We start from the raw sequence: 26,555 nt of genomic DNA, 5'->3' as shown, positions 1-26,555 counted from the left end.
AGCAATAGTTCGACGTTTTTGGTAATGCGCTTTTTTTTTCCTTAGATGAAAAGGTCTATCACATGTTTTTTTCTTTTCTCTCTTTACTTTTTTTTCTGTAGCAGCAACTAACCTGTCTTGGCTTTGATCAAAGGTAATACAATCTGCCAACTAGGACCTCTTTGGCTTTAAAGTTTAAACACACAGCTTATTTACTACGTCTATAGCAAAAGTGATGGTTTTAACTTGCAAGTTACTCCAGTGACTTATTGACTGTCAATATGTCTTAACACATTACTGCATATTATAAAAGCAGCTGAGTTTATTTAGTATTGTAGCCAGCTCATTTATCCAACATAAATATCTTTGTGATCAAGAAACAGCTATCCATGACGCATGATTTAAAACTACTTTATTTTATCATTTTGTTTAACATTTTGTTCCTTTTTTATACCCTTCTTCATAATCAGTAGAAAAGTCTTTATTTTTTATTCCAGAACCCAAATCCTTCTAATAATTACAGACCAGGTTTTTGCATGAATCCGCTGTTAATTTCACCAATTGTCTTTGTTGATAAGCTTCAAGTCTATAATGTTGGAAATCTTCCTTCCCATCACCCCAATCTTAATGTCTTCCACAAATTCTGTCAGATTCAAGTTAGTAATTTGGTTGGGTGTCTTTAAAATTTCAAAATCATCTGTTGATAAAATCATACCTTTATTTTAAATATATCTAGATACTTTAGATATTTTAGACATAACTTTATATGAGCAGAAACAAAAAATGAACACACACCTCTTTTTAAAGGGGTACAAATACTTTCTGGATGCTGTTTTAAGAGGCTAAGAATGAGTAATGGAGTTAGCTAGAATGGTGCATCTTGATACTGCACCATTCAAGGTCAAAATCTGGCAGAGAAAGAAAACATCCAACTTATCTTCCAGGAGAAAAGACACACACTGGTACACACAGCATAAGAGATCTTGGTGTACATTTCTCAGAACAGCGTCTGGACAATCGTAATGGATAATATAACCGGGTCAATGACTATCTGACAGGTTAGCTTATCATATGAACCAACCAATCCGTGTAACTTTGTTGACACAACGTTATAATGCATGAAATATGTTCATACTGTGTAATTGTTGAGTTTTCTCTTCCGGAGCTGTGTGAAGTGAACTGTAACCTTATGTGAGCATCTAAATCCAATTCTCAGTGCTTAACGAAATTGACAAAGGTAAATAATCAACTGTCTGCCATCTTTATACTTCAGACACAGTTTTTTAAAACTTACCAATGTTTAGGATTTGGATTTGGTGGAAGCTGAAAAACACACTCCACCTTTCTAGAGGGTGTGTGAGGTTTTACATTGTCCTTGTCTTTCAGTGTATCTTCTTTTTCTTAACACTCCTGAGGAAGTGGGCACAAATTTGGCAGCAACACAAGAAAAAAACTATATATATATATATATATATATATATATACAGCTCTGGAAAAAATTAAGCGACCATTACACTGAACCCCATTGAAAACCTCCTGACTATTCCGCTAAATACTGATTTCTGAGCTCTTCTTGAGTAAAAGCATTAGTATTGTTGTTTCTAAATGAATATGTACTTTTTTCTTTGCATTGAGGTCTGAAAGCACTGCATCTTTTTTGTGATTTTAACCGTTTCTCATTTTCTGCAAATAAATACAATATTTTTGCTTGGAACTTTAGAGAGATGTTGTCAGTAGTTCATAGAATAAAAGAACAATGTTCATTTTACTCAAACATGTGTCTATAAAAAGTAAAATCAGAGAAACTGATTATTTTAAGTAGTCTCTTAATTTTTTTCCTGATATAAATATATAATTGGTAAATGGCCTGTAGTTCTACAGCACTTTATCAAGTCCAGATGACCCCAAACTGCTTCACACTACATTGAAGACACACGGTGTGAAATACACACTAATGATGGCAAGCTACTGGATTGTAGCCACAGCTGCCCTGGTGCAATCTGGCAGAGGTGGACAGGGAGGGAATCATACCAGCAACCCACCAATTTTGGACCACTGTCGCCACCGTCACCAAGTCTATGCTTTTTGGTTAAAGGGTTTTTCCCATTTACTTCCTTCTTGCAAAACTAGATAGGCTTTACACTCCTCCAGACATTAGGTCATCATTCTTTGGAAACCATACGATCTGTTCAACTATCTCCACATCAAGTATTTTTTTATTTATGTATATTTAGATAAATTTTACCACTTACCATATGTATTTTAATAAAAGCAGTGCGCTAGCTGTTCATAATGTCTAAATTTTATCCTACAAGAAAAACACATTACATAAAATAGGAGTGCTGAGTGCTGAGATGAGCATTTAATCCAAAAGAGAATTATTCAAACTGAAGGTAAAAAATTGATCATGGTTGCAAAAATGATTGAGAAATGCTTTCACCAAAGACTGCAGTCTATTAATTAGAGCACACACAATGGATCACGCACACAGATGATGGAGCAACTAAAATGTGATGAGAACTAATGTTAGACACTATTTTATGAATTTCTATTACTGTTGTTGTCTACCACTCATAAAAATATTCCATTTTAAAACCAACAAGTGAGGAAAGTGGCCCTCAGATTCTGTGGCCTGTGTCTGATAGGTATTCCTTACTTTCATTGATGCAGCCTTCTACTCCTCTCCTCTTGTCTTGGGCTCCTGTGGCTGAGATCAATTGTATCCCGACTGTGCAGTCGACACAAGCACAAAGACACACATGGATCCACAACAGGCACAACAATAACTGTATGCCTGGCATCAGGCCTCAGAGACTTGCCAAAACAGCCAATCTGTCAGGAACTCACGTTCTCAATGAGTGATGGAAAAACTCTGCTCTGAATGCGTGTGTGTGGGTGAGTAGTTGTTGGGGAGCGAGCATCCACAATGAAGGGGACGAGGTAAAAAAAATGAAAGAATAGGAAGGGATGACGTATGACTGTTTATTTGACTGTGTGGTGGTTCTTCTGTGAATGATATTATAGGAGAGCTTCTTCTAATGATACACTCTCCCAGCAAAGTCTGCTCTACAAAAATGTTACATCCAAATAAGTCACATTATATGTGTAACATGCATTTCCTTGAAAATGGTTAGTGTGGCCTAATCATGTTCCTCAGAAAAACCCTCTTTGTTCATGTTATACTAGCTTTAAAGTATAATTTCTCTTTTTTAATAGTACTTGCACTGTTTAGTAAATGTTAAAAGTAAATATTAAATAAAATCAGAAAAGATATTTGCCTAAAATCAGCACACTGCCCTGATTTTAGTCAAATGCAAGGAGAAAATGAGAAATGAGTGAAAATGCTGCTATTTTTTGGCTCCATGAAAAGGAAGCATACAGTCCTAAGGCAAAATACAGAAAGAAATTATAATACGCTGATAATAAATAACAGTCACAAGAAAAGGGGAAAAAAACAACCATATTACATTTGCAAATATAAAAAATTACAGTATCAGAGTCAGAGCTCTAAAAAGACCCTGACAACAAAAACAAAAATAAATGGAAACTTACAATGACAACTAAGTAATAGAAATGCATTGGGTATGAGGGAACAGGAGACACTGTTTTTCATTAAAACTGAATAACCTGAGCTTTTGCAAGAGAAAAAATAAACCACTTCTCTTCTTTTGTCCTCTGGGCATATTGTATCATTGTGTTTCCTGTTCATCATTGCAACATTAATCCCTGTTGAGATTAGATCAATCAAATGATGTCACATCATTGTTTTTGAGTCCCCACACTTAGACAACAGGATTCACTTAATTTTCTGTTTTGTTTTGGTTATAATCCTGGTTTGGGGGTCTTAGTACTGGAACCTTTTTATCTCCAACCAGTGACAAAATCTTTTTTCCCTGACTCTCATAAAATGTAGGTGAAGAGGAAAACTGTAGTTCTTATCATCACAGTCCCAGAGTCAGGAGGGCGTCAAGGTTTATGGTAGAGTTCATAGATCTCTTTTACTCTCCTAAAAAATGTTGAGTTTATTTTACTATAGCAAAAACATCAATTAGTTCTTTTAGACGTCTGTAGTTAGAGTTTGAAATTTGTGATCGCTGTGATTCTTAAAAGTGCTAGGACAGAGCAAATGATTCATTTGAGCATTATTTTTTTGTTTAATAACATGGCTAAGTAGCAGTTAGAGAGAGAAAAATCAAAACAATTACCTAAACCTTATTCCTCTCTCTGAAAAAAAAAGTTATGAAGATTTAAAAATATATATATTTTAATAGTTTCTCTTCCTTGCTTAGTTTTTTTTATTGAAAGAAACAAAATAAGAAATTTTTTGTTATGATGCTGCACAGTTTATCGAGTAACTTTTGCCTTCAACTAAATTATTTATCTGACTCAGGGTTTCTACTAGTTACCTTCATTAAATCTTATGAAATGCTGCCTGTTTACATGAAATCGCTCTCAATCAAGTAGTCTGAATAAAAACATTGCATTAACATGTACAAATCCTGGACTGTTTTTTTAAATTTATTTTTTACTTTCAGTCGCTGTTGCTGTTAAATAATTTAGTTTATATACATCAAAGACTTCAAAATGATTTATAACAGCTTTGCCTTTGATAAGCTCGAAAAACGTTTGCAGCTTTCTGTGTCATTATAGGTATTAACTCTGGAGTGCAGAATATTTTCTCTCTCCTGTTCTGTTGACATAAATGGAGCGAAAGTTAACTTACAGGAAAGGATTTGAAAATGTATTTCTGTGAGTAATGTCAGAGGCAGGGAAGAAAGAATTTCATAAAGTAACTTTTAGGTACAGATGTCAACTATAATTTCTAAAATTTATACTGACAGAGTTTCAGAATATTCATGTCGACTTGCTTGTTTCTAATATTTTCTACAGATATTTTTATTTTTACATAGTCTCACATCTTTATGTTCTGACATGCACAGATGTAGCATAACATTATGACCTCTGATAGCTGTGTGAATAAAAGATATTTAATTTTTATCGTGGAACCTGTTGTTAGGTGAATTTATTAAGCTGCACGTTTTTTCCTCAATGATTCAAGCAACATGAACAATATTCTAGCTTAAGAATTTGAGCAATTTTGATGAAGTTCATGTGACTGCTGGATGACTGAGTGAGGCCATATGTGAAATTCCAACTTTTCTGGGGCGCTCCCAGTTTGCAGAAGTCTTTCCCTTTGAAAATAAATTCAAGGAAGGACCATTGCTGAACAGGGGACAGGGTCGATGATGCACTTAGAGAGCAAAAGCTGGCCCATAAGATCAAATTCAATAGAGAAGCTATTGAAGCTCAAAATGCTTAAGATATTAACAGTGGTTCAAAATACAGTGTGTGTGGCAATGGGAGAAGGTGGCTTTGAGTGATGAATCGTGTTTTCTGTCAGATCAGGTGGATGGCCAGGAACATTTGCATAACTGACCCAATAATTCTGCATAATTTGCTTATTTATTGATGGAACATTCAGGGAATGTCATACCCAATCATCTTTCTGTTGGTAACATTTTGGTGTCAGATACTACAGTTCACTTTCAGGGGTCTAGTGGACTAAACTCCTTGATTAATCATGGCTATGTTGGCAGAAAAATAGACAAACTATTGGATAGGTGGCGATAATGTTTTGCCTAGTCTATGTTTTTATTTTCAGAATCGAAAACTGTGATAAAAGCACATATGCAACTATTTTACATAAATTATCTCATAAGTGTTTTAAAAATTGAGGACGTTCATCCAATGCAGCTGCACACACCGCAATTATACTAACAGCTCTGGATTTTTGAAGAATAAATACTTGAAACTACTTCCACAAGTGTTTTATCCAAGTACAACCCATGTTTCTCAATATTCAGTCCACAATTAGCCTTGAATGAAAGAATTCCCCAGAGAGAGCAGATACTAAAGATAAGGTTATAAAGAGACAACAGGAGGTAAAGTATTTACTACATAATCATAACACCACTCCTCGTAATCTTTGTGTGCGTTCTGAATTCAGTTTAGCTAGCATAGTCCTATTGCTCTGCATCATGTTTTGTTGAATATATATAAGTGTTTTTAACTGAGAGTATGACTGTTAGCTTTTTATTAATGTGTTTCTACTGTAGTTACCGTAATAAAACATACTTAATATTAACTGTTCTTGTATTTGGTATCATCTCAATAAAACCTCTAATTAAAGGTAACAATAATGCAGACAGCTGATTGCTCAGCAAGAGTTTGTGTAAATGACAACAGCACCAACATAAACACTCAAAGCTTTTTGTTGAAGCTTGACACATCACTTAAAACAGAAATCACAAACTTATTTTTAACTTAATTAACCACATATTCTGTGCTGTTCAAATTAACATATAAATTAATATCTGATTATATAATTGGATTTTTCAGTTCTTATGATTTCTCCAAAAGGAGATTGAAACCCTCCTTTTTTTGTTGGTGATCTGCCAGTGTCTGCTCAATCAGTGTTATGGAAATGGCTCTGTTCCTTGATTAAATATGATTATGTCCAATTATGTATACTCATGTATTGCCATTGTACTACAAAACTTATCTCAATTACTTGGCAAAGTATGCAAGACCTTGTAATGCAATTTGAATTAATTATTGTCTACTTGAATTGAATTTATTCCAATTATAATCCAATTTATTCCAATTAAACTGAACCCATCCCATTATAAATGTACCGTAGAACAATACAAAAAAAGTCTGAATTACTTTATTGGTACTCATTAAATAATTTTATAACCAGCTATGTCAAAAGAACAGGTTATATTGATTGCTGTGTGGATTTGAACCTGAATCCTAAGCATGAATGGAGTGGGCAATGGTGAAGCAGAACAGACCACCAGTTCCTTCTTTTAAATTCTCGGCCTCCTCGGTTTACAGTAACTTCACCATTGAATCAAAACAGTTCCCTGATCACTTTGCAGCTCTGATTTAAAATTATTACTGAGATACTATGATTATAGTACATTGTTTTTTTATCCTTAAATTTTACCTATAAAGACATTTAGTTCTTTGATATGATAACTATATATTTCATGCAATGTCTGGAGGTCTATTAAAGAATTACTAAAATACTAAAGAATACTAAATACATTATGTAATCCTGTAATTGTTTTGTGAAAATATTGCAGCAGTAACATGTTTCCCTTTACGATTTCATGTATATTCTTACCAAATTATAACTAACAATTTTTAAGGTTTTATTTCTTTCTGTGACAGAAAGTTTTATCTGCCAACAAAATAAACCCTATAGTGTCAAGAGTGTTATTGTCAGGGGCTACAAAGTTGTCACATTCACATAGGCCTGCTTTGTCTTTATTCAAGTGTGTCAAACTATTGCTTTCAAACTTAGTCATTTCTTTATTTGTTTTCATACTTACTAGGTGGCACATGTTTAAAATTCTAGTAAAAACCCAGGTTTTTGATGTTTGACAATTTCATCCACCTGCATCATCATTAGAATAAATTTGATCTCTCTAAATAAGGATTTGCTGAAAATGTTCTCCAGTCTTTTTTTAGTAGTCCTCTGGTGTTATCCAGACCTTTAAGACTGCACCTTTAAGCTCACCTCTGACAACAAAATTCTTTATTTATTTTTGGAAGATAACATGAGAGGTCCTGTCCCTGGTCGATGGAGATAGTAAAGCATGATGTTAGAGTGAACAGGAAATGCAGAAACGTGTAATGAATCAGGTCAGAGAACACAACAAAACCTTACCTGACCGGAACAAAAGCAGATTAAATTATACAAGTGACTGCCTGATAGTGCAAGTAAAAAAGGTGCAAAGAGTTTCAAGGCATTTTTTACTTTCTTGCAAACTACTGTGGTGCACATAAACCCCATTACTTTGGGAAGAGGATCTGATCCCACTTTGATAACTCCCACACATGCCCTTTATAATAAAAATAAAATTCTCAAATCTTCACTTCCACCTCTGCATTTCACTATGCTTCCCTCTTTATTCACATAATTTCTCTATACTATATGCTTCTTCATTTTTTACAGACTTTATTTATATTTTTTACTTCATCCAGTGGCAGACAGCAAAGAATTTTATCAGATTTATGTCAAGTAAACCAGGATGCTGGCAATGAAGTATTTTTTGCAGTCAGATAAACCAGTAACATTGTTACCTTGGTATGTGAGACTGCTGCACCGGTTATTCCCTTAGGAGCCAAAAAACAGCTATATTAGACTTCAGTCCATCCTCCAAACTCATCTATGTTTATTGCTGGGTTTCAGATGACGTAGTGCCGTCGTCACCCAATGCAGATGGAGGGCCGGATGTAAATACACCCCATTTACTTCTGTTGCTCCAGCATCAAAATACTTAAAGTCTGTGACCTGCACAATTGTTTCAACCGTTCTAATAGAGAGAAACATAAACGTTACTTTCATGTTTCGAAGGTAGTTGGTCACAAGGGAGTTGATTTAAAAAAAAACCTACTAAAAGAAAGAGGAGAAAAGTGGATCAACAATCTACAGCTAAAGACAGGAGGCGCAGAAACTAACAATGCCATGCAGCGCCCACTTTCTAACAGGTAATGACATTATTTAAATTGTATTTTCAGATATTTTATTGGACAGTTACTTAGAAAGCCAAGCATTCATATGTAAGGAAAGATATGTTATTTTTATGCCCTAGCGTCCTCAGAGCGTTAATGTTGTTAGCAGCTAGCTCAGTGCCGAGTCACGGACAGAAAATATAATGTTTATTCAGCGGGACTTTCATGCTACAAAAAAAGAAAGAAGAAAGCTAAATAAATTAAATATAACCTACCCAGCCATACAGTCACAGTGAGCTGTGACTATTCCCACACATGCTTCATGTCTGGCCACGAATTATATTTGTGACACGAACATGGGATTTCTGTACATCGGTGCGAATAGTTGACCTACATTGTACCTGAATCCAGCATCTTACAACGACTCAACATTAACGTACAACTCCAGCATAAATTTGGGTTTACAAAAAGCATAATAAATTATTTACCAGGAGATCCAAGCACATAGAAATAACATGGGTGCGTTTGTTGTTAGCGATAGCATTGTTATTATAGACGAATTACTTAAAATAGCACAACTCACTACTCACCCGGCAGAAACAAGTTGACAGCCATTTAATGCTTCTTTTGATCCTATATTATATATATTGATGTAGAGGGTGTGTGGATCTGCCGTTTTCCTCATCAAGCGAAAGCATTTTGTTGTGTGCACAATGTTGGAGGCATTGCGTGGCTCAAACACCTTGATCTCATCCAAAAAAGATGACATGAACTTCTTAGTTCCTCTGTCCATTGTAGTAGCTGATATATTGTGAAAATTTGGTAGAAATGATACACTAATCGAGTCAGAAATACACTCCAGAGAATCAGTCGAAGTGAAAGACGCCATGTTTACATAGAAACAACACGCCACGAGGCTTTGTTTGTGAGACTTGGGGTCAAGTGGGATTTTCTAGGTCAGTTGTGGGTGGAGCTTGGTAAGGTCCATTGCGGAATAAGGTGATAATCATAGCAATGACCAGAGAGAAATAAGACTAGAACATTAAAAAGTGAATATTTACTTATGGCTAACCTATTGCCTCATGTTGATTTCAAATATACCTTATCTTTCAAAGTAAAAATGACTCATTGCCAATCTGGTCTTCATTATTATATGAACTTTAACATGTATCACTATAGAAATAATACTTCAAGTATTTCTGACTAAATGCATTTATTGATGGTTCATTAAACTACAATAATACGGCTCTGGACTCTGCAGGCCTTTAGGAGTTTGCTCTCTCAGTATTGCGCCTTGATACAATGGGAATAGACAGAGCTATTTATTCTCTCATTGGAGCTGTTATGCCAATGAAATTTCTTGTCAGATTCAGAGCCATCACTTCTGAAGTTAGCTAAAGCGATCAGATTAGTGTGTCTGTGTTTTTGCACAGTCCCTAAAGACACTGCCAGCAAGTCTGTGTGAGTGCACAGATTTTTGCACACTGTTGTACTGGCTGAAACATGAATACGTAAAGTACTTTGTTGAGCATCTGTACACCCCATTCATTCTCATAATTGCTGTTGAAAAGGAGATTAGATGAAAGGATGTACTGTACAAAATCAATTAGAGCAATGAATTGTTTCCTGCGTTCCGGTGGTTTGCATCTCATTGGAGATTAACTTTTCTTTAGTTTACATGCAAAAGATCATAATATTGTATCTATTACTTGTGCAGTGCAGACAAAAAATAAACTGAAGTACTTTTTTTAAGGAAGCATGTTATTTTTGTCTGTAGTACTGTTTTTTGGATTGAAATGTGGTAGTTTTACAAAATCAATTTCTCAACTGAATTCCAGCAGCTCTTTTCATGACCCTTCTATACAAACAAAATCCCAAAATGTTATATCTACCCACTATTCTTTTTAGTCAAAAGACACTAGTCAGAGAAATCAAGAACATTATATAAATATTGAAATAACCCAAAGTCAGAACACACAGTATGTTATATGCTCTTGTTAGCACACAGCAGTGAGTTCAACCAGTGAAACGGCACATCAATGCGCTGACAGCTTAATTTTCTCAAGCTAAACTCCATTTCCAAGGTCCAATGGGCTCTGAAATATATATGTTAAAAATACTGTTTAAAGATGACATGCATCAATGTTGTTTTGCCCATGTAAGTTGTTCTGATTTCTACACCTGATGATCTTTTGCGCTTGCTTTTTTTCTGACTTTTTTATCCTCCAAGGAAGCTTCCCAGCTGAACACTTTTTACCAGATTAGCAAAGGTTGGCCAGCTTGTACAAAACATGATATTTGAGAATTTTTATGCCTGAAAGACAGATAGCTGAAACCAGATATTTGCTTTCACTGTTTTTAGAAGACATTAATCAGATATACCTTTCTTGTTTCAGGAGTAGTATATTTATTTATTTTATACTGTATATATTATGTGCATTTTCATGCAGACTATTGTGATGCACTTGAGCATTTCTTATAATTGCTCTGTCTGTCAACTAACCTTTAACTTTATTACACTTTCTTTAACTTAGGTTTTGAGATATTGTTTTAATATTTCCACACAATGTTCTTTTATAATAATGCCATTTGTTTTGTTAAATGGTCCCTGTTGCAGAAAACAAACACCCACACAACATAATACCACTTAAAATGTTAGTTTCATCACACCATAAAGTATCTCTCGTCAAATTAAGGTCTTACTGTAATTTCTCTTTTTATGTTTTTTGGAGAAAGGCTTCTTCTCTTTGAATGACCTTTCAATTTTGGTACATGATCTGTGGATAATTTTCTGCCAGCAAGAAAATTGCTTAATTTTATACAAGTTGCTTCATTTTTCATCTGTCCCAGACACCATAATATGTACATTTTTAAATGTGAAATAAGTACCGAATTTTCCGCACTATAAGGCACACCTAAAAACCTTCAATTTTCTCAAAAGCCGAGAGTGCGCCTTATAAGCTGGTGCGCCTTATATGTGGACCAATATTGAGCCACAACAGGTCTCGCAACTACGGTAAGCAGCTGCCGACTTCATTTTCCCCCGTAGAAGAAGAAGCGCGCGGTGCACGCTGGGTTTTGTGTAAAGACCCCAAAATGGCTCCTATTAAGAGACACGCTTACGACGCAGAGTTTAAGCTCAAGGTGATCAGTCACGCAGTTGAACACGGGAATAGAGCAGCAGCGAGAGAATTTAACATGACATGAACGAATCAATGGTGTGGAAGTGGATATATATTGTGATTGCACTAACGTTTGATTTACCGTAACAGTATCAGACTGTTTTTTACGTGTTTATTGAATCGAGGAAAAGTTCCCCTCCACTATATGTTATACCTTGCTGTTGTTAAAAGATAAACTGTGTCACGAAAATACCACGTCACTGACTTTACCTCAGGGAAAATAATAAAACAGCTGTTTATTCATTTTGGGAATGAACGGAGTTTTCAGAACGCTGGTTTGTAATCTATTAAGTTTGACTGACTTATCTGACTATTTTGTTGACATTCCCTTTAGCGCAGTTCCATCTAATGGATGCATAACGTAACCCCAGCCTCTACTGTAGCGTCTATTCTATGCGCCTTATAATGCGGTGCACCTTATATATGAAAAAAGTTTTAAAATAGGCCATTCATTGAAGGTGCGCCTTGTAATGCGGTGCGCCTTATAGTGCGGAAAATACGGTAATAAAAAGTTTGCTGAAAGAAATCGTCTCTAGTTATTCTAGAATTCAGGTAATGGAAATAGTTTTTTAATCCTAACTAATTTTAGACAATAGGGAAAATACTTTATATATATATATATATATATATATATATATATATATATATATATATATATATATATACATACATATAAATTCCCTTCTCACCCACCGCGGGTGGTTCTTATCCTCTGAGCTTGGGTCCTCTACCAGAGGCCTGGGAGCTTGAGGGTTCTGCGCAGTATCTTGGCTGTGCCAAGGACTGCACATTTCTGGACTGAGATGTCTGATGTTGTTCCTGGGATCTGTTGTAGCCATTGGTCCAGTTTGGGGGTGACTGCCCCGAGGGCCCCGATGACCATAGGCACCACTGTGGTCTTCACCTTCCAGGCCCTCTCCAGTTCCTCCCTGAGGCCCTGGTATTTCTCTAGTTTCTCGTGCTCCTTTTTCCTGATGTTGCAGTCGCTTGGTATTGCTACATCTACCACAACGGCTTTCCTCTGTTGTTTATCCACTACGACAATGTCTGGTTGGTTCGCCATTACCATTTTGTCTATCTGGATCTGGAAGTCCCACAGGATCTTAGCTCTGGCGTTCTCCGTCACCTTTGGGGGTGTTTCCCACTTTGATCTCGGGGTTTCCAGTCCATATTCTGCACATATGTTTCTGTACACTATGCCTGCAACTTGGTTATGTCGTTCAGATCATATATATATCATATATCATCATATATATATCATATATATATATATATACATATATGTGGTTTTAACTGTAGTTTGTACAAGTTGAAGTAAATGTCAAATTTTTTCTCAGTTTTATAGATAAATACAGACGACCCTCTAAATTGCCAGTAAAAATTCTGGTTAAAACTATAGTATTGATGTTGTTCTGAATTGTGACTAATGTGAATGCTAAATAAAACTTAAAAAGATAATTAAACATATTTCTGCTCTATGAGACTAACTACTTGGGACAGATGATGAGGTCAAAGTCAAGAAGAAACCTGGCTCCAGCCTTTCATCCCATCAGGCTGAAAAAGGTACTTTTTTTGAGTACCTTTTTCAGACGCTCAAAAAGGCTTTGCAGAAATTATCCTATGCCAAACTTTTATCAGACATGTTCTACATTTTAGAAATAGTTTCACTCCTTTCAGGAAATGGTGGTGTAAAACCTTGTGCAGAAGAATATAATTGAGATATTTTGTCTTTGTGGTTTAACTGACCATTAAAGCTTGTTTGAAAGTTTAAACCACCTCAATATTTTTTCATCCAGACTATCAAAAAGTCACTTGACAAATACACAACATGTATTCACCACTGCAACAGAATCAGTGCTAGTGCTACATGAAGGCTTACCCAAAAACCAAAAGAGCAAGAGGTGCTTGACTGCTCTGTGTCATGGTGTTCTAGTTGTAGTTGACAAGTGGCTGGATGGTTAATGTGCAAACATTTAACCGCTCAAAGGATTTCATCAGATAACAAACTGATTGCAAGCTTATTTTTGTCAATGTGCTGCTTCTGTCATCCCATTTATGTCCTGAGGTGTGAAATGCTAAGACATATTACAGAATGTTGTACATAGGAGTGCAATATAGGTTAAATAGACCATTTAAATCCACTTAAATTTCTCAAATTTATGTGTACTTAAAATTATTAAGTTGGTATAGCAAATATCCTAGCAGGCACCTATGGGCCAGTTTTTTCCCATCCTAGATGCAACAACTAAAAGGGAGCAAAGATTTTTACACAATTAATAAAAATTATAAACAGAATTTTAAAACACATGTCCTGAAATGTATTTGCTTTATTTATAACATTAGAATACTCATGTTTGGTAAATTAAACTTATTAAAATAGCAGCAAGGGGAACTTAGATGTATTTCAGATGGAAGATAATAGGTTCTATTCCTAGTCATACAACTGGTGCTCTCCATCCAGTCTAAAGCACATTAGTGCTTTATACACATGCACTTACAGGTTCAACCATTAATACTTCAAATTGAAAAACAGAAGACAAACAGTCAAGATTTTGTTCTGTGTAACCAGATAGGATGTAATGCCATCTTTACTAATTTCGCCCTGTTTCTCTTCTTTGCAGCTCCCCCAATGATCCGGCTGTCAGTCGACGACACGGTGGTGGTAGATCCTGGGCAAGATGTGGTCATAACCTGTGAGGTGACTGCAGGTTTACCCTCACCCACGGTGACATGGTCCCGCTATCCCGGAGCCCTCCCACTCAGTGCCCAGGTTCGGGGTCCGACGCTGTTTTTACGTGCAGTCACTCCAGCGGATGCAGGTTTCTACAACTGCACAGCAACTAACAATGTGGGCAACCCCGCTCGCAAGAACGTCAATCTTACTGTCAGGAGTGAGTGAATTTATTTTGTTTTCCTGGTAATATATACAGTAGAGACAGTGTTTAGTGAATTTATTGCAGTATTTTGGGGTATCAGGTTGAACAATATTAGCTGTCCACTAATACATTTACATCATGCAGAAAATGTTTTATTAAAAACTGAACTTGAGGTATTGCTGTTGAAAGCCCTACCAGAAGGCTTCAAATAGAGCTTTTTCTAATAGTTTTTGGAACAATTTCTAGATGAAAGAGAACAAGGTCATTTGACAATAATTACTCAGATTTAGAATACTTACTCAAGGGTTGTTCACTATGTTTTTATTGACCTCTTAGTGCATTTCATGGCTGCAGAGAGCTAAAGCCAATTAAAATAGTTCACAGGCATGAAGCCGGATTCACCATACAGGACAGCTCTCCATCCATCTTAAGGCCCACCAGAAAAACAACCAGAATTTTCAAAGAAAATTTTATCCAATATTATTCAGAATTTAATTCAAATGTAGGTTAAATATTATAATAATAATTTTTACAATATTATTTTTAAAAATAAAAAAACCTGTCAGAAAAAAAACCACTAATTATTGCTGTGACCAAAACAGATGAGCTAAAATGTATCTATAATTTTTTTTTTTACCCCTTTCTACCCAAAGCCAGTGTGATTCAAAAACATTGCTTATAACATTACCAATGTTATAAACAATTATAACATTATGCCAAATCTGGCATTGTTATGCACAGTGAAAATTAGGTAAAGTGTCATACTTGCCCCAAAGTTTTGGTACCCTGTCCATACACATTTCTTTTTGACATGTTGAATACAATAGACTGATAATTAAAATCAGCTGTAAAGTTTTCAGGCCTTCTTTTCCAGAATCTGGAGATTTTAAAAAAATCAACTTGGTATTCTTTCATTCTAAAATGTTCCTCACAAAGATGCTGTCATTTCCACAAATATCTTCCTCCATAAATAAATGAAACAAAACTTTCTGATAACAATTTCAGTCCTGTATGTGGCAGTGCAACACAGTAACTGAAACATATCAAAACCAAAGAAGCTTAAAACTTCATTAGAGCTGAGGATTTTGCGTCGTCTCTCTCAAATAGCGCATAATAGTTCCCTTTATGAAAATTCAAGGAAATAAATCATATCATAAGTCGTAGGATTACATGTCTTTTAAACCTTATAAAACATCGATTCACTAAAAATGTTGATTCTCCTGAAACTACTATGCACTTTAGTTTTTATCATTCTGTATTAATTTTTTAGAAAATTTAAGTAAAGCTAATAAATCTAAAACTTTATAAGACTTGTATTTAGGTATTTATTTTTACTGTTGGAAACAGAATACTTTTTTAAATTTCTGGGAGGTGTTATTGCAGCATTGGTTATTATATATAAATCGTTTCGGTTTGCTTTATAATACTACTAGTTCCCCTCCTTCTAATGTGACTACTCCAACTAATAATAATGATAACCTACAGCTGGAAAAGTTTCTTTCACTGAGGATAAAAAACTACCTTTCCAGTCACTGACAGTAATTTGGGACTGTATTAATGGAAAAGTCTGTGTGTGCTGTAAGCAGTTAATCCATCATTACAGTGAGCTGATGTGAATCTTGTCAGAGTGGGCGGGTTAAGTATTGCTCTTTTTGTAATTTCCCTGTCATTAAAGCAGAAACCTTCCATTCTTCCTAGCCTCTGGCTATTTTTGGCGCCTTTAATCATCTTTATTCACTCCAATTAGTTAGACTGGAGTGGAAGCAATTAGTAACAGTCTCTTCTGTTAGTTAACACTGTGGAGAACGTATGCCAAATACGCTTCTCCTGTTAGTCTAATGGGCCTGAACGCGTCTTTACACCAGTGCAGGTGGAAAGACGATTAGAGACAGATGCATTTAAAGTTGTGGTAGCGCAGAAGAAGTCGGTAGGTGACACCTGCACATACATGCACGTGTGTTTCCATGACTTCAGCTCTCACCCAAACCTCAAATTACATCTTACCTTTGAGTAATCGTTACAAGAAGCAATTCTTGTCCATATAATAAAGACGAGACCATGCAATATTAATGTATAAGTGTAAATACACAACATCCACAAACCACTCAAGCAGATAAACACACACCATTCACATGAAGCTGGTAATTACATGTAAACCATACAGTCACTGTCTTATAGCAGACTCTGTATTTCATGAAGTCTTGTCTCCAGCCTTGCCGTTTAGTAGGGAAACAGAGAGCTGTTTTACATTCAACATGGAAATCAGTTGGGGAAAATGCAGCCTTCAAAACTGAAAATTAAATGTGACAGTGTGAAAGTTACTCTTTGTCCTTGATTTTATTTCCCCCCCACCTCCTCTTTATATTCCTGTTATTTTATTCTGGATCTTGGCTCCTTTTTTTTCTTGCACTCTTTTACAATTTGCCTTTTCCTCTGTTTTTCATTCTTTTACCTCCCATTTCCTTTATTCCCCTGAAGGTTTTTAAAAATTTTTTATCACGATGCTTCCTCCTTATGTATGACCAGGCTATCTCCCTCATTGACACACACTCTTTCTGGTGTGTGTTTATAATTTGTCCTTGTAAAACTCTATTGCCTTTCAGCAGTTTTACTTGTAAGTACATTTTCCAGTATTTTACCCTCTAACCAAGTGACTGCAAAAGTATTTATACCCCTTGACAAATTTTCAATTTTTTCAATTTTCAACCACACATTTTAAAGTATTTCATTTCTGTGATAGAGAGCTGATGGGCAGATGGATGGAGCTGAATCCTAAGTAAAACTTGGAGAAAACCTGTAAAAGACTTGACTGGGGTGGAAAACACCTTCTACTAGGACAATAATCACACAACCAGGGTGTTGTAATTGAGTTGTTTACATCAAAGCATATGAATGTGTAAAAATGGGTCTGTCAAAGTCCAGACATAAATTAAATTGAGAATGTGAAACTGACAAATGGTCCACATTTAGTCTAACTGTGGTTACAACATTTTACAAAGAATGGGACACAATTTGAGTCTCCAGATGCCAAAAGCTGATGGAGGCATATCTCAAAAGACTTGCTGCAGTAATTGCAGTATGAGGCTTTTCTCAAAATATCGACTTACAGGGTCTGTAAATAAATACACACCAGACTTTGCAAAATGTTTTATATGTAGGAATTGGAAGCACATCTCATGTTGTGCTAAAGGCATGTGTCATCAAAATACTAAAAAGTCAACTCGGTATAGTTACTTTGCAAGCATTGAAAGTTGTCTGTATTTACTTTACTGCCATTTTTTTCTGTGCCGTGTTCTAGTACCAATAAGTATTAGTAAATTTTGTAAAACAGAGGGCTAATGTCACTCTATGTTTATAATATCTAAATCAGACAGTATTTAAAACATGGAACATGGGACAGCGGTCTCTAAAGTGTTCATGTTAATGATTTTAGTCTGTACACTGTTAGTGCTTTAAGCCAAAGTGAAATTCCTTGTTTGTCCACACAATCTTGGCTACACAGTGTCAGTAAATACTGATTCTGAGTCTTTTAAACTAGTTCAAAGATTGCGAACCACTGTGCAAAACACAAGAAGAGATGCCTTCTTCTTAGCAACTGCAGCCGGTCTAGTTTATAGAATAGTAGAGGAGGAATAAAAGCTATGGGCTGATAACATTTAAAACAAGTGCTCTACATCTATAAAGTTCAGACTTAATACTGCGTGTAAGTGATAGTTACCATGCCTATATTTATGATAGTAAATGTATGCTCCTTAAGTTGATTTTCTTAAATAAATGACTAGGTACAGTTATTGGCCAAAATAGTCATTGACTCCTCACATTAAGAGATAAAATTCCAACAAGGAAACAATGTTAGTATCGTCAATTTTCTTAAGCAGAGGGTTAGGCAACTTTATTAAACATGTATCCTAAAAAGATGATCATTGGATAATTCTCTTTGCAACACGGTGTGTGGGAATACATCTTAATCATTCTTCTCTCCTTTTCTTAATATTCTTGCTGCAACTCACAGCAATGAGCAACCTGACTTTCCAAATCACACCGGACTCTAACAAGGACAGTGAGACCATCCAAATGGGTCGAGACCTGAAACTGTCATGTCACGTTGATGCCACTCCACAGGACAAAGTCAACTATACCTGGTACAAAAATGGTGCCCCCGTCTTCAACTCGGAAAGCCTGATATTACTTCGCAGTGACCCTGACATGGCACCCGGCACAAGTAGCTTGGAGATTGTAGACATGAAGTTCAGAGACCTGGCTATGTACAGCTGTGTGGCCAACTTTCCAGGCAGCAGAGTGCCAGAGCTGCGTGTGGATGTCAACATCTCTCAAAACAGTGGTAAGATTTTAATTTCTCTGTTTTTATTTCACATTTCTGTGAGACTGGGTCAGACTGCAAAAAACCCTTTACTGCTGTTATTTTCAGATATAACTAATTAGCACTAAGAAAATTCAAACAAGGAGCGCTCATAACAAAATTTATTTAGACTGACCTTTAGACTGATAAAATGAACAGAGCTTGCGCTCTGTACACAGAGGGTACTGCATTAACCATCCAAAAAACAGACAAAAGAAGTTTCTTTTTCAAATTTCATATATATTTTCAGTTGAGGTAAAAATAAATTATGGCTTTTTTCAAAAAATTTCCCAAGTGCTGTTAAACAGAGTAATTTTTTTTTAAATACAGCTATTCCAGACATCCTATTGGATGCTTGCATGAATTTGCTTTGCTCACAGAAAACAAATTATTTCAGAAAAACCAAAAACTACCAGGGTTAAAATTATTTGCTCTGGTACTAATAGTCAGTTGTGTGTCCTTTTTGCTGGATAACAGTATGCAGTTATTTATTGTAGTTTGCAACAAATCTTTAGGAAATCTCCTGAGGAATCTCAGTTTTGCTGCTGATTGCTTGAGGTTTCCTTTCAAAATCTTCACATATCCTTCTGTGTTCCTCATTCCTTCAACCTTGATGAGATTAAAAGTGCCAGAACTATTGAACCACCTCCATAACATGATACTCAGCACCATGTTTAGCACTTGTTCATAGCTGAGATTTGTTATAGGATATATGCCAGGGGTGTCCAAACTTTTTGCAAAGAGGGCCAGATTTGATCAAGTGAAGATGCCCGGGGGCCAATAGTTTGTTCGGACATTTTTTGATTTTTTTTTTTTTACCCCTCCAGGGGGTCTTTTGTGGGCTCTAGTGTCCCTTATGTGACAGCAGGCTGACAGGAAACAGGGAAGGAGAGGGGGGAAGACATGCGGCAAATGTCATCGGGTCCGGGAATCGAACCTGCGACGGCCGCGTCGAGGACTCAAGGCCTCCAAATACGGGTCGCCCTACGCCACCACGGCACGCCCTGGACATTTTTTAACTACAAAAGTTTCATGCAAATACACAATTTTCATTGTCACAATTATCTTTATTTTTCAAATGACAAAAAAAACAAATATAAGCCACTCAGGCAAATGAGAACAACTCTAAAAACCCAAATTCTGCCTTTCTTTCATATCTGGAGAGTCAGATAACATTGAACAAACTGTATGAAATACCTTAAATTTACATGAGTTTAAAAATATCTTTGCCTCAAGAACATTTTAAACAGGAGTTATAAGTAATGCAAAGTTGTCTGTTATTATTAAATCTTAAAACAAGTGAATTTTGCTCGTCATTTACTATATCTACAGGTTCATAACCAAATCTTACTCAAGAGTTTAATAAAAATAAGTGCCATAAATCCAGGTGCATAAATGTTCTTTTGGCTCTTCACTGCTGATAGTGACAGACGTTGCCGTTCAAAACATTCAGTTTCATGTCCTCAACTCTCAGTGCCACACTGTTACGTGCATTTTTCTCAAATTCTTGCTTCTTCTCAGGGCAAAATGTTCTCCACCATTTTCATAACACAGTCTTTGATAAATGTACCTTCAGTAAAAGGTTTGCCATGTTTAGCTATTAACATGGCCACTTCGTAGCTTGCTTTGGTGGTATTTTCTTTTGACTCACAGGCCCGCGTGAAGAATCGCTGTTGTGATGCCAGTGCAGCTTGGCGTTGCTTCACTTTTTCAGCACGGTCACTTCCTGTTAGCTTGTTGTATGTGTTAGCATGTTTAGTCTGGTAGTGTCCTTTTACGTTGAAATCCTTAAACAAGGCAACCGTCTCACAAATTAGACAAGCACAATTGCCTTGATTTTCAGAAAAGAAGTATTGTAATTCCCATCTCTCTTGAAAGCGGCGGCCCTCACTGTAAACTTTCCTCGTTTTCTTTGCAGTGGCCATGGCAGAAATGAGTGGAGAGCGGTTCGCTGCACGGAGGCAGACTGATAGTATTAAAGTGGTGCTGCCACCATTTGGTGAAAGGAGGAATTACAGTTTCAAGTTTTATGATTTATTTATTCTGTTTCACAGTGCAGGCGGGCCATAAATAATACATTATAAAACCGAAGCTGCGGGCCGTATGAAATCTGACCGCGGGCCGTGATTGGCCCCCGGGCCGGACTTTGGACATGCCTGATATATGCTATTGTATGGTTTAGGGAAATTAGTGTGGCCTGCTCTTGTCTATCAGCCAATGTACATCATTGGTAAGCAATAATTCTTTCTCTCATATGCCTTTCCAGTGTTGTTCAGTCTCCACCGTTGGTGGCTTGTGTGTTATTACTTTTCCATTGGAAATACACTGTAGCTGGTTTACAACAGCCTGTTTATTCATCTAGCTTCTATCCTTAGTGTATCTCTTTAGTTGGACAACCAGAACTCTGAGTCTTTGGTAAATTTCCAGGGCCTCAGATATGGGTAACTGTTTCTGTCTCTGAGATGCCCCCTTCTGGAGTTCTGACAGTTGGCTTTCTTCTTTCTTTGTTGCCTTGATTTTGGCTTCTAACCTTTTAATCCATGTGGGTATAGTCTATTTTGCTCTCTCTTAACTTTACCATTGCTAAGCATCTCTCATTGTTATTACAGTATCTCCACTTGCTGGTCACTGTACTTAGTCTAGGAGACCCTCGGTGTTGGTGTCATGGTTGACAGGCACTCAGAAAACCCATAATCATATATCAGTTCTTACATCATTTGGTTTTGGTACCCAATCTGACTTTGTGTTCTTGCTACCTTTAGCTGTAGCCTTAATGTGTTGTATCTCCTGGAACTCTAATTTGGAAAGCAACCATCATTTGTGTATGTTGGAACACTGAGCTACTAGATTTCTCATTGTTAGTTTAGACTGTGAGTTTTGAAGCATCAAGGTTTCTCACAGTCTTTTTGTTTAGCCTCGTTGCCTAGGGTTACTGGAGTAGTAGCATTTCAATAGTGCATTATTCCTAGCCTTGTTACAGGGACTAAAACTTTTTTCATTATTTATTTTTTTGTCAGCTCAGTGTAAGTCTTAACCAAATACATACAGTCATCTATCTGTTATTCCGGGTTTACCTCAGTATGCAGCATTTAATGTTTAAGTCATGTCTGCCTCCTGAATATTTCATGCAGTCACATAGCTTCTCTTCCCATTGTTTTCCTTTTGCAGTAATTCATCATGATCCAATAATTAAGGAAGCAAAAGGGAATAAATCTTTGCATAAAACTTACGTCAATTTTTTTTTTATTTGCCCACAACATTATTACTTGAGTTAAAAGCAAAAGAATACATAAATAAATAAACTTTCTATATTGTTTTCCTTCAGATAATTTTTCTAAAATTGCCTTCTCCTTTCCTCCAGTCACTCCTCCGATGCTGTCAGTTCCAACAGGAGGCCAGATTGTAAGTGTGCGTGAAGGAGGGTATGCTGAGTTAGTTTGCCTGGTCGATGGCAAACCCCGTCCTCCAATTCTGTGGTCACGGACAGAGAAAGATTTGCTAATGCCTTCGGGGAAGCCCACAGTGGAGACACCCGATGGCCGCTTGAGGCTAAGGAACGTCAGCCGTGACATGATGGGGGTGTATCGATGTCAGACAGCTTCATACAACGGCCTTAACATCAAGCGCAGAGAGGCACAGGTCCAACTGAATGTGCAATGTAAGTGTGGATCAGATTATTTTCACCTGAGAACTCTACACACAACACCTTACAACAGCTGTTGTCTGGAAAAGCATGTGGTGACAATCACACACTTTGACAATAACACATCTGATTTTATTTCTTATATATAAGCAAGCGTGTGGTCTATTTCAAAAAATACAGATGACCAAAGTTAATTACAGTAAGTCAGAATCTCTATTGTAATTATATAAAAGAGTAGAAAGTTATGCACACCCATTAAGTCAGCAGATATATATAAAGAGTAAAGTAATATAAGATATACATTGTGCAGGAAATTAAAAAAGAGAATTAGTACTTTAAAAAAACAGCATGCAAAAAATGTGTTTGGGTGGGCATGTGTGTGTCTGTAATTAGTTAAATAAGTCAGTCAAAATAGAGAAGACTTTGAAAAAAATTTACTTTTCCAAAGAAAAAAACATAAACACCCTTACTCAAGTATGTCACTTTGAAAGAAGGAAGTAAGAGAATAGAGTTTTCTCCAACTATAAATAAAACCAACTGGTTGGAAAATAAGCATAATATCAATTGGAGTACAGAAAATAACATTATGGAACAACTGATCAAATTATGATTGACTTTTTTCTTCTTTTACTTTTCCTTTTGCTTCTTTTCTAAAATCATACTGGTTAGACTTTTCCTATTTTTTTCTACATTTTCTGTTTCCACATATGTATAGAAAATTGTTTTCATAATCACGTAGAGGTACATCTCAGTATATCAGAATAATTTAAAATGTAATTTATTTCTTTAATTCAATTCAAAAATTGAAGCTCCTCTATCGAATTGATTCATTACACCCAGGGTTTTAGTTTTCAAATGTTTTATTTTGGTAATTTGATTATGTCATAAAGCTATTGAAACACAAAATTCAGCTTCTCATAAGATAACGTTCAATAAAAATCATCTTTTAAGGCACCAAATATCTATTGAAAAGTACTTCTGTCCATTTGCTGTATCAGATCTCTACTCAACACTTGGATACGATTTATTTTGCTTTTATTAATGCAACATGACGTAGAGGTAATGAGCCTGTGAGTCAGATTTCTTTAATGCCATTGGGCCTGGTGTCTCTCATCTACATCTTATGAATAACCCATAGATCATCTATTGGGATTAGGTAATCAGGTGAGCCACAGTCCTGTTCTTTTTCTCATTAGCCCAGGTAAAACACTTCTGACTTTGTCTTTGGTTTTGCAGAGACACACAAGAAAGAATCTGCAGTTTGAAGCCAATGTGCTGGATGCATCTGTGTGTATGCCTTTTGGAGCAAGGTCTCCACTCTCAGTTCACAACTTGTGAATCTCCAGACTTTTAAATAGACCTTGTTTCACAATACCTCAAGATTATGGCCTTTTTCTCCTGCATTTTTCCCTTCCTCTCAACTTTCCAAAAACATGCTTGTTTCTTCTTTAGCAGTGATCATTGGTATGATCATCTTATGGTGGCTATCATTGACCAAAAACTAAGCAGTCTTCCCCAATATCCAGTAGGCAAGCATTTCTGTATTGAAAATTATTCTTTATCATTAGTCTTAAATCAGTATTGTCTAACTGGAACTTGTAGACATTGATTGGTGAAATAAATAAAAAAATTGTATGATATTCCTATGTACTGTGATGCGCCTGTATTTGTTGGCACTCAGAAAATACAGTGGGTAAAATAAGAATTGACCATTTTGATGCATTCTCCAGTAAATATAGTTTAGATATTTTTATTATTGTGAAATTTAGGCTGTTTAAGCTTGTTCAAAATTTTCTACAGTATTTTACAAGACAAGTCACTGAAATACTGAGAAAATATAGTATCAGAGACTGTGACTCTGACTTGTTTCAAATTGTAAATCTTTGAGCACAGCGGTGGCTCAGGATTTAAGTGAGGGACCCTTGTATGAAGAGGTCTCAGTCCTCTACACGGCCATCACGAGTTCAAGTCCCAACCTGTTGACTTTTGCCCCACGTTTTCCTTCTGTCTAACAACCCACTTTCCTATCACTTCACTATCAAATAAAGGCCACTAGGGCCTAAATAATCTTTTAAAAAAATTGAAATCTGTAAATAAGAAGAGAAGATCTGAGCAAATAGAAAGAACCTCTACTAGATGTGAAGACAATTTGTTATGAAGTTAAAATTACACCTACAGTAGCTTCTCCATACAGAAAACGTCTGGAAATTGTCATAACTAAAAACGGTTTTTCCCAAAAAGTGTTTGATAAATTTCTTTGTTTGTTCATTCCCGGTGCCATTTCATTTCCTTCCACACAACTTCATTTCTGGACTAGTTTGCTTTGATATCTTTGTGTCCAGCACTCACTTTACCCACCTAATTTAAAGGCACAAATTAATGGATTCTCTCTTTTTTTATTCTCTGCACAAAGTATTTAGAACGCTTGCTAATGGTGGCAGGGTGCAGGGCCAACACTGTGAGCACTGCTGTCCTCACTGGGCCGACTCTGATTAATGGAGCAGGTGGCCACCCCACTTTGGACTGAGACAAAAAGACAGAGCAAAGAGACAGATACGTGAACTAGTCTAAGAGTGAGAGATACCGGGTTAAGAGAGAGGTTGCAAGAAGAAAGCTGGGAAAGTGGAGGAAAGCATATTGAGGTGCTCACCAAAAGAGAGAGAAAAAAAGTTGGCAATAGAAAACAACCTAAATAAGAACATCATTCTGTGGGTACAGCATTAAACATGCAGAAAACCAGATTTTTTTTTTTTTTTTACTGTTGTTCTTCTGACCTATTTTATTCCCAGCCCTATCTCACATAAGTTTTCAATTTAATTTTGTCTTTCTTTTCTTCCTTCATTTTTTGGGGTAGATCAATGTGAAGAACGGATGTCATCATTTTATGTGGCAGATATAATTAAACAGATATGCTACTCTTATATGTCCTACTGCCGACTTTGTCTCGGGTTCTTTCTTTCCATTACCGCTCTTCGTTATTTTTCCTACAGCGGTGGATGTTCTTCCTCATTGCCATTCTCATCATCATCAATCAGCCAACTGTTGACCATGAGAGAAGCCCTCTCTCTGTCTTGCCATTCTCTTTCTGCGTCCTGCATCCTCTCATTGGCTCAGCACCTCCCATACTCAGTCACTGACTTCACACCACCCTCTCTGTCATTTGTCTTCCTCATTGTTGTCTTTTTTAAGAGCTCTTTCTCTCTTAACTCACAACACCTTATACACCGCACACCTCCACCCCTCACACACACACACGCCTACTCCACCCTTCCAGTTTTGTGAGAATTTACTTTTACTTTGGGCTTGATCAGTGTTGCATTCCTGGATTGAAACCATTTTGTATTCAATAAGACATATAGCAGTGGTGTGCTTACATGGATTATAGCATTCTGACCATGAAACATTGAGGTGCAGTAGCATCAACCCCAAATGAGGAGGAATTGAATGCAAAAATGAGGCTTGAGAGAATTTGGAAAGTAAAGTATGAAATAAATTTCCCATGAGCTTGAAAAGTGTAATGCACTTCCTGGAAACTTCTGTAATTGTTGCAGAAAATACATAAGGCTAGGTAAAGGATTTTAATAATAATGACTTTTCTACCAGAATCCAGAGGGAGTGGAATAATTTATAAACTGCTTGAACATAGGCTCACACCCAACCCTCCTCTTTTTTCAAACGCTTTTTTTCTAATTCTAATACCAGTACTTCACAATTTGTTTGTTTCTCTGCAAGTGTTACTTTTTTTCAGTTCTTAATATGTATCCCAAAAGCATAATTCGGCCACTACTACATTTTACCATGGGGATTGTTTGTTCAGTCTGATGTGCAGTGATTGGATTTTAAGGCAATATCAGATTTTCCAACACTTGATGTTTTCCACAAAGATTTTCAACTTAACTTTGATCTGGCCAGGTTATTGTTTTCTCTGTCTCCTACATGGCTTGTGGTAAACTTCAAATAGCCTTCTTATAACTTTACTTTAACAGTATATT

The 26,555-nt window shown here is 36.2% G+C and overlaps 1 protein-coding gene across 2 annotated transcripts in view; it reads left to right on the top strand.

Moving 5' to 3' along the window:
* Positions 1-26,555, top strand: part of mdga1 (MAM domain containing glycosylphosphatidylinositol anchor 1) — a 188,430-nt gene that overhangs the window by 124,094 nt on the left and 37,781 nt on the right. For both annotated transcript variants that reach the window (XM_028015734.1, XM_028015733.1), the window contains exons 7-9: positions 14,306-14,575; positions 18,573-18,902; positions 22,282-22,578. In XM_028015734.1, the coding sequence (XP_027871535.1) occupies positions 14,306-14,575; positions 18,573-18,902; positions 22,282-22,578 (897 nt within the window). The remainder of the gene's footprint in view (positions 1-14,305; positions 14,576-18,572; positions 18,903-22,281; positions 22,579-26,555) is intronic.

The sequence above is a fragment of the Xiphophorus couchianus genome, chromosome 4, assembly GCF_001444195.1.
Source record: "Xiphophorus couchianus chromosome 4, X_couchianus-1.0, whole genome shotgun sequence".
NCBI classification, from domain to species: Eukaryota; Metazoa; Chordata; class Actinopteri; order Cyprinodontiformes; family Poeciliidae; genus Xiphophorus; species Xiphophorus couchianus.
The sequence above is the reverse complement of the archived record's forward strand: the minus strand, read 5'-3'. Positions and strand labels throughout refer to the sequence as shown.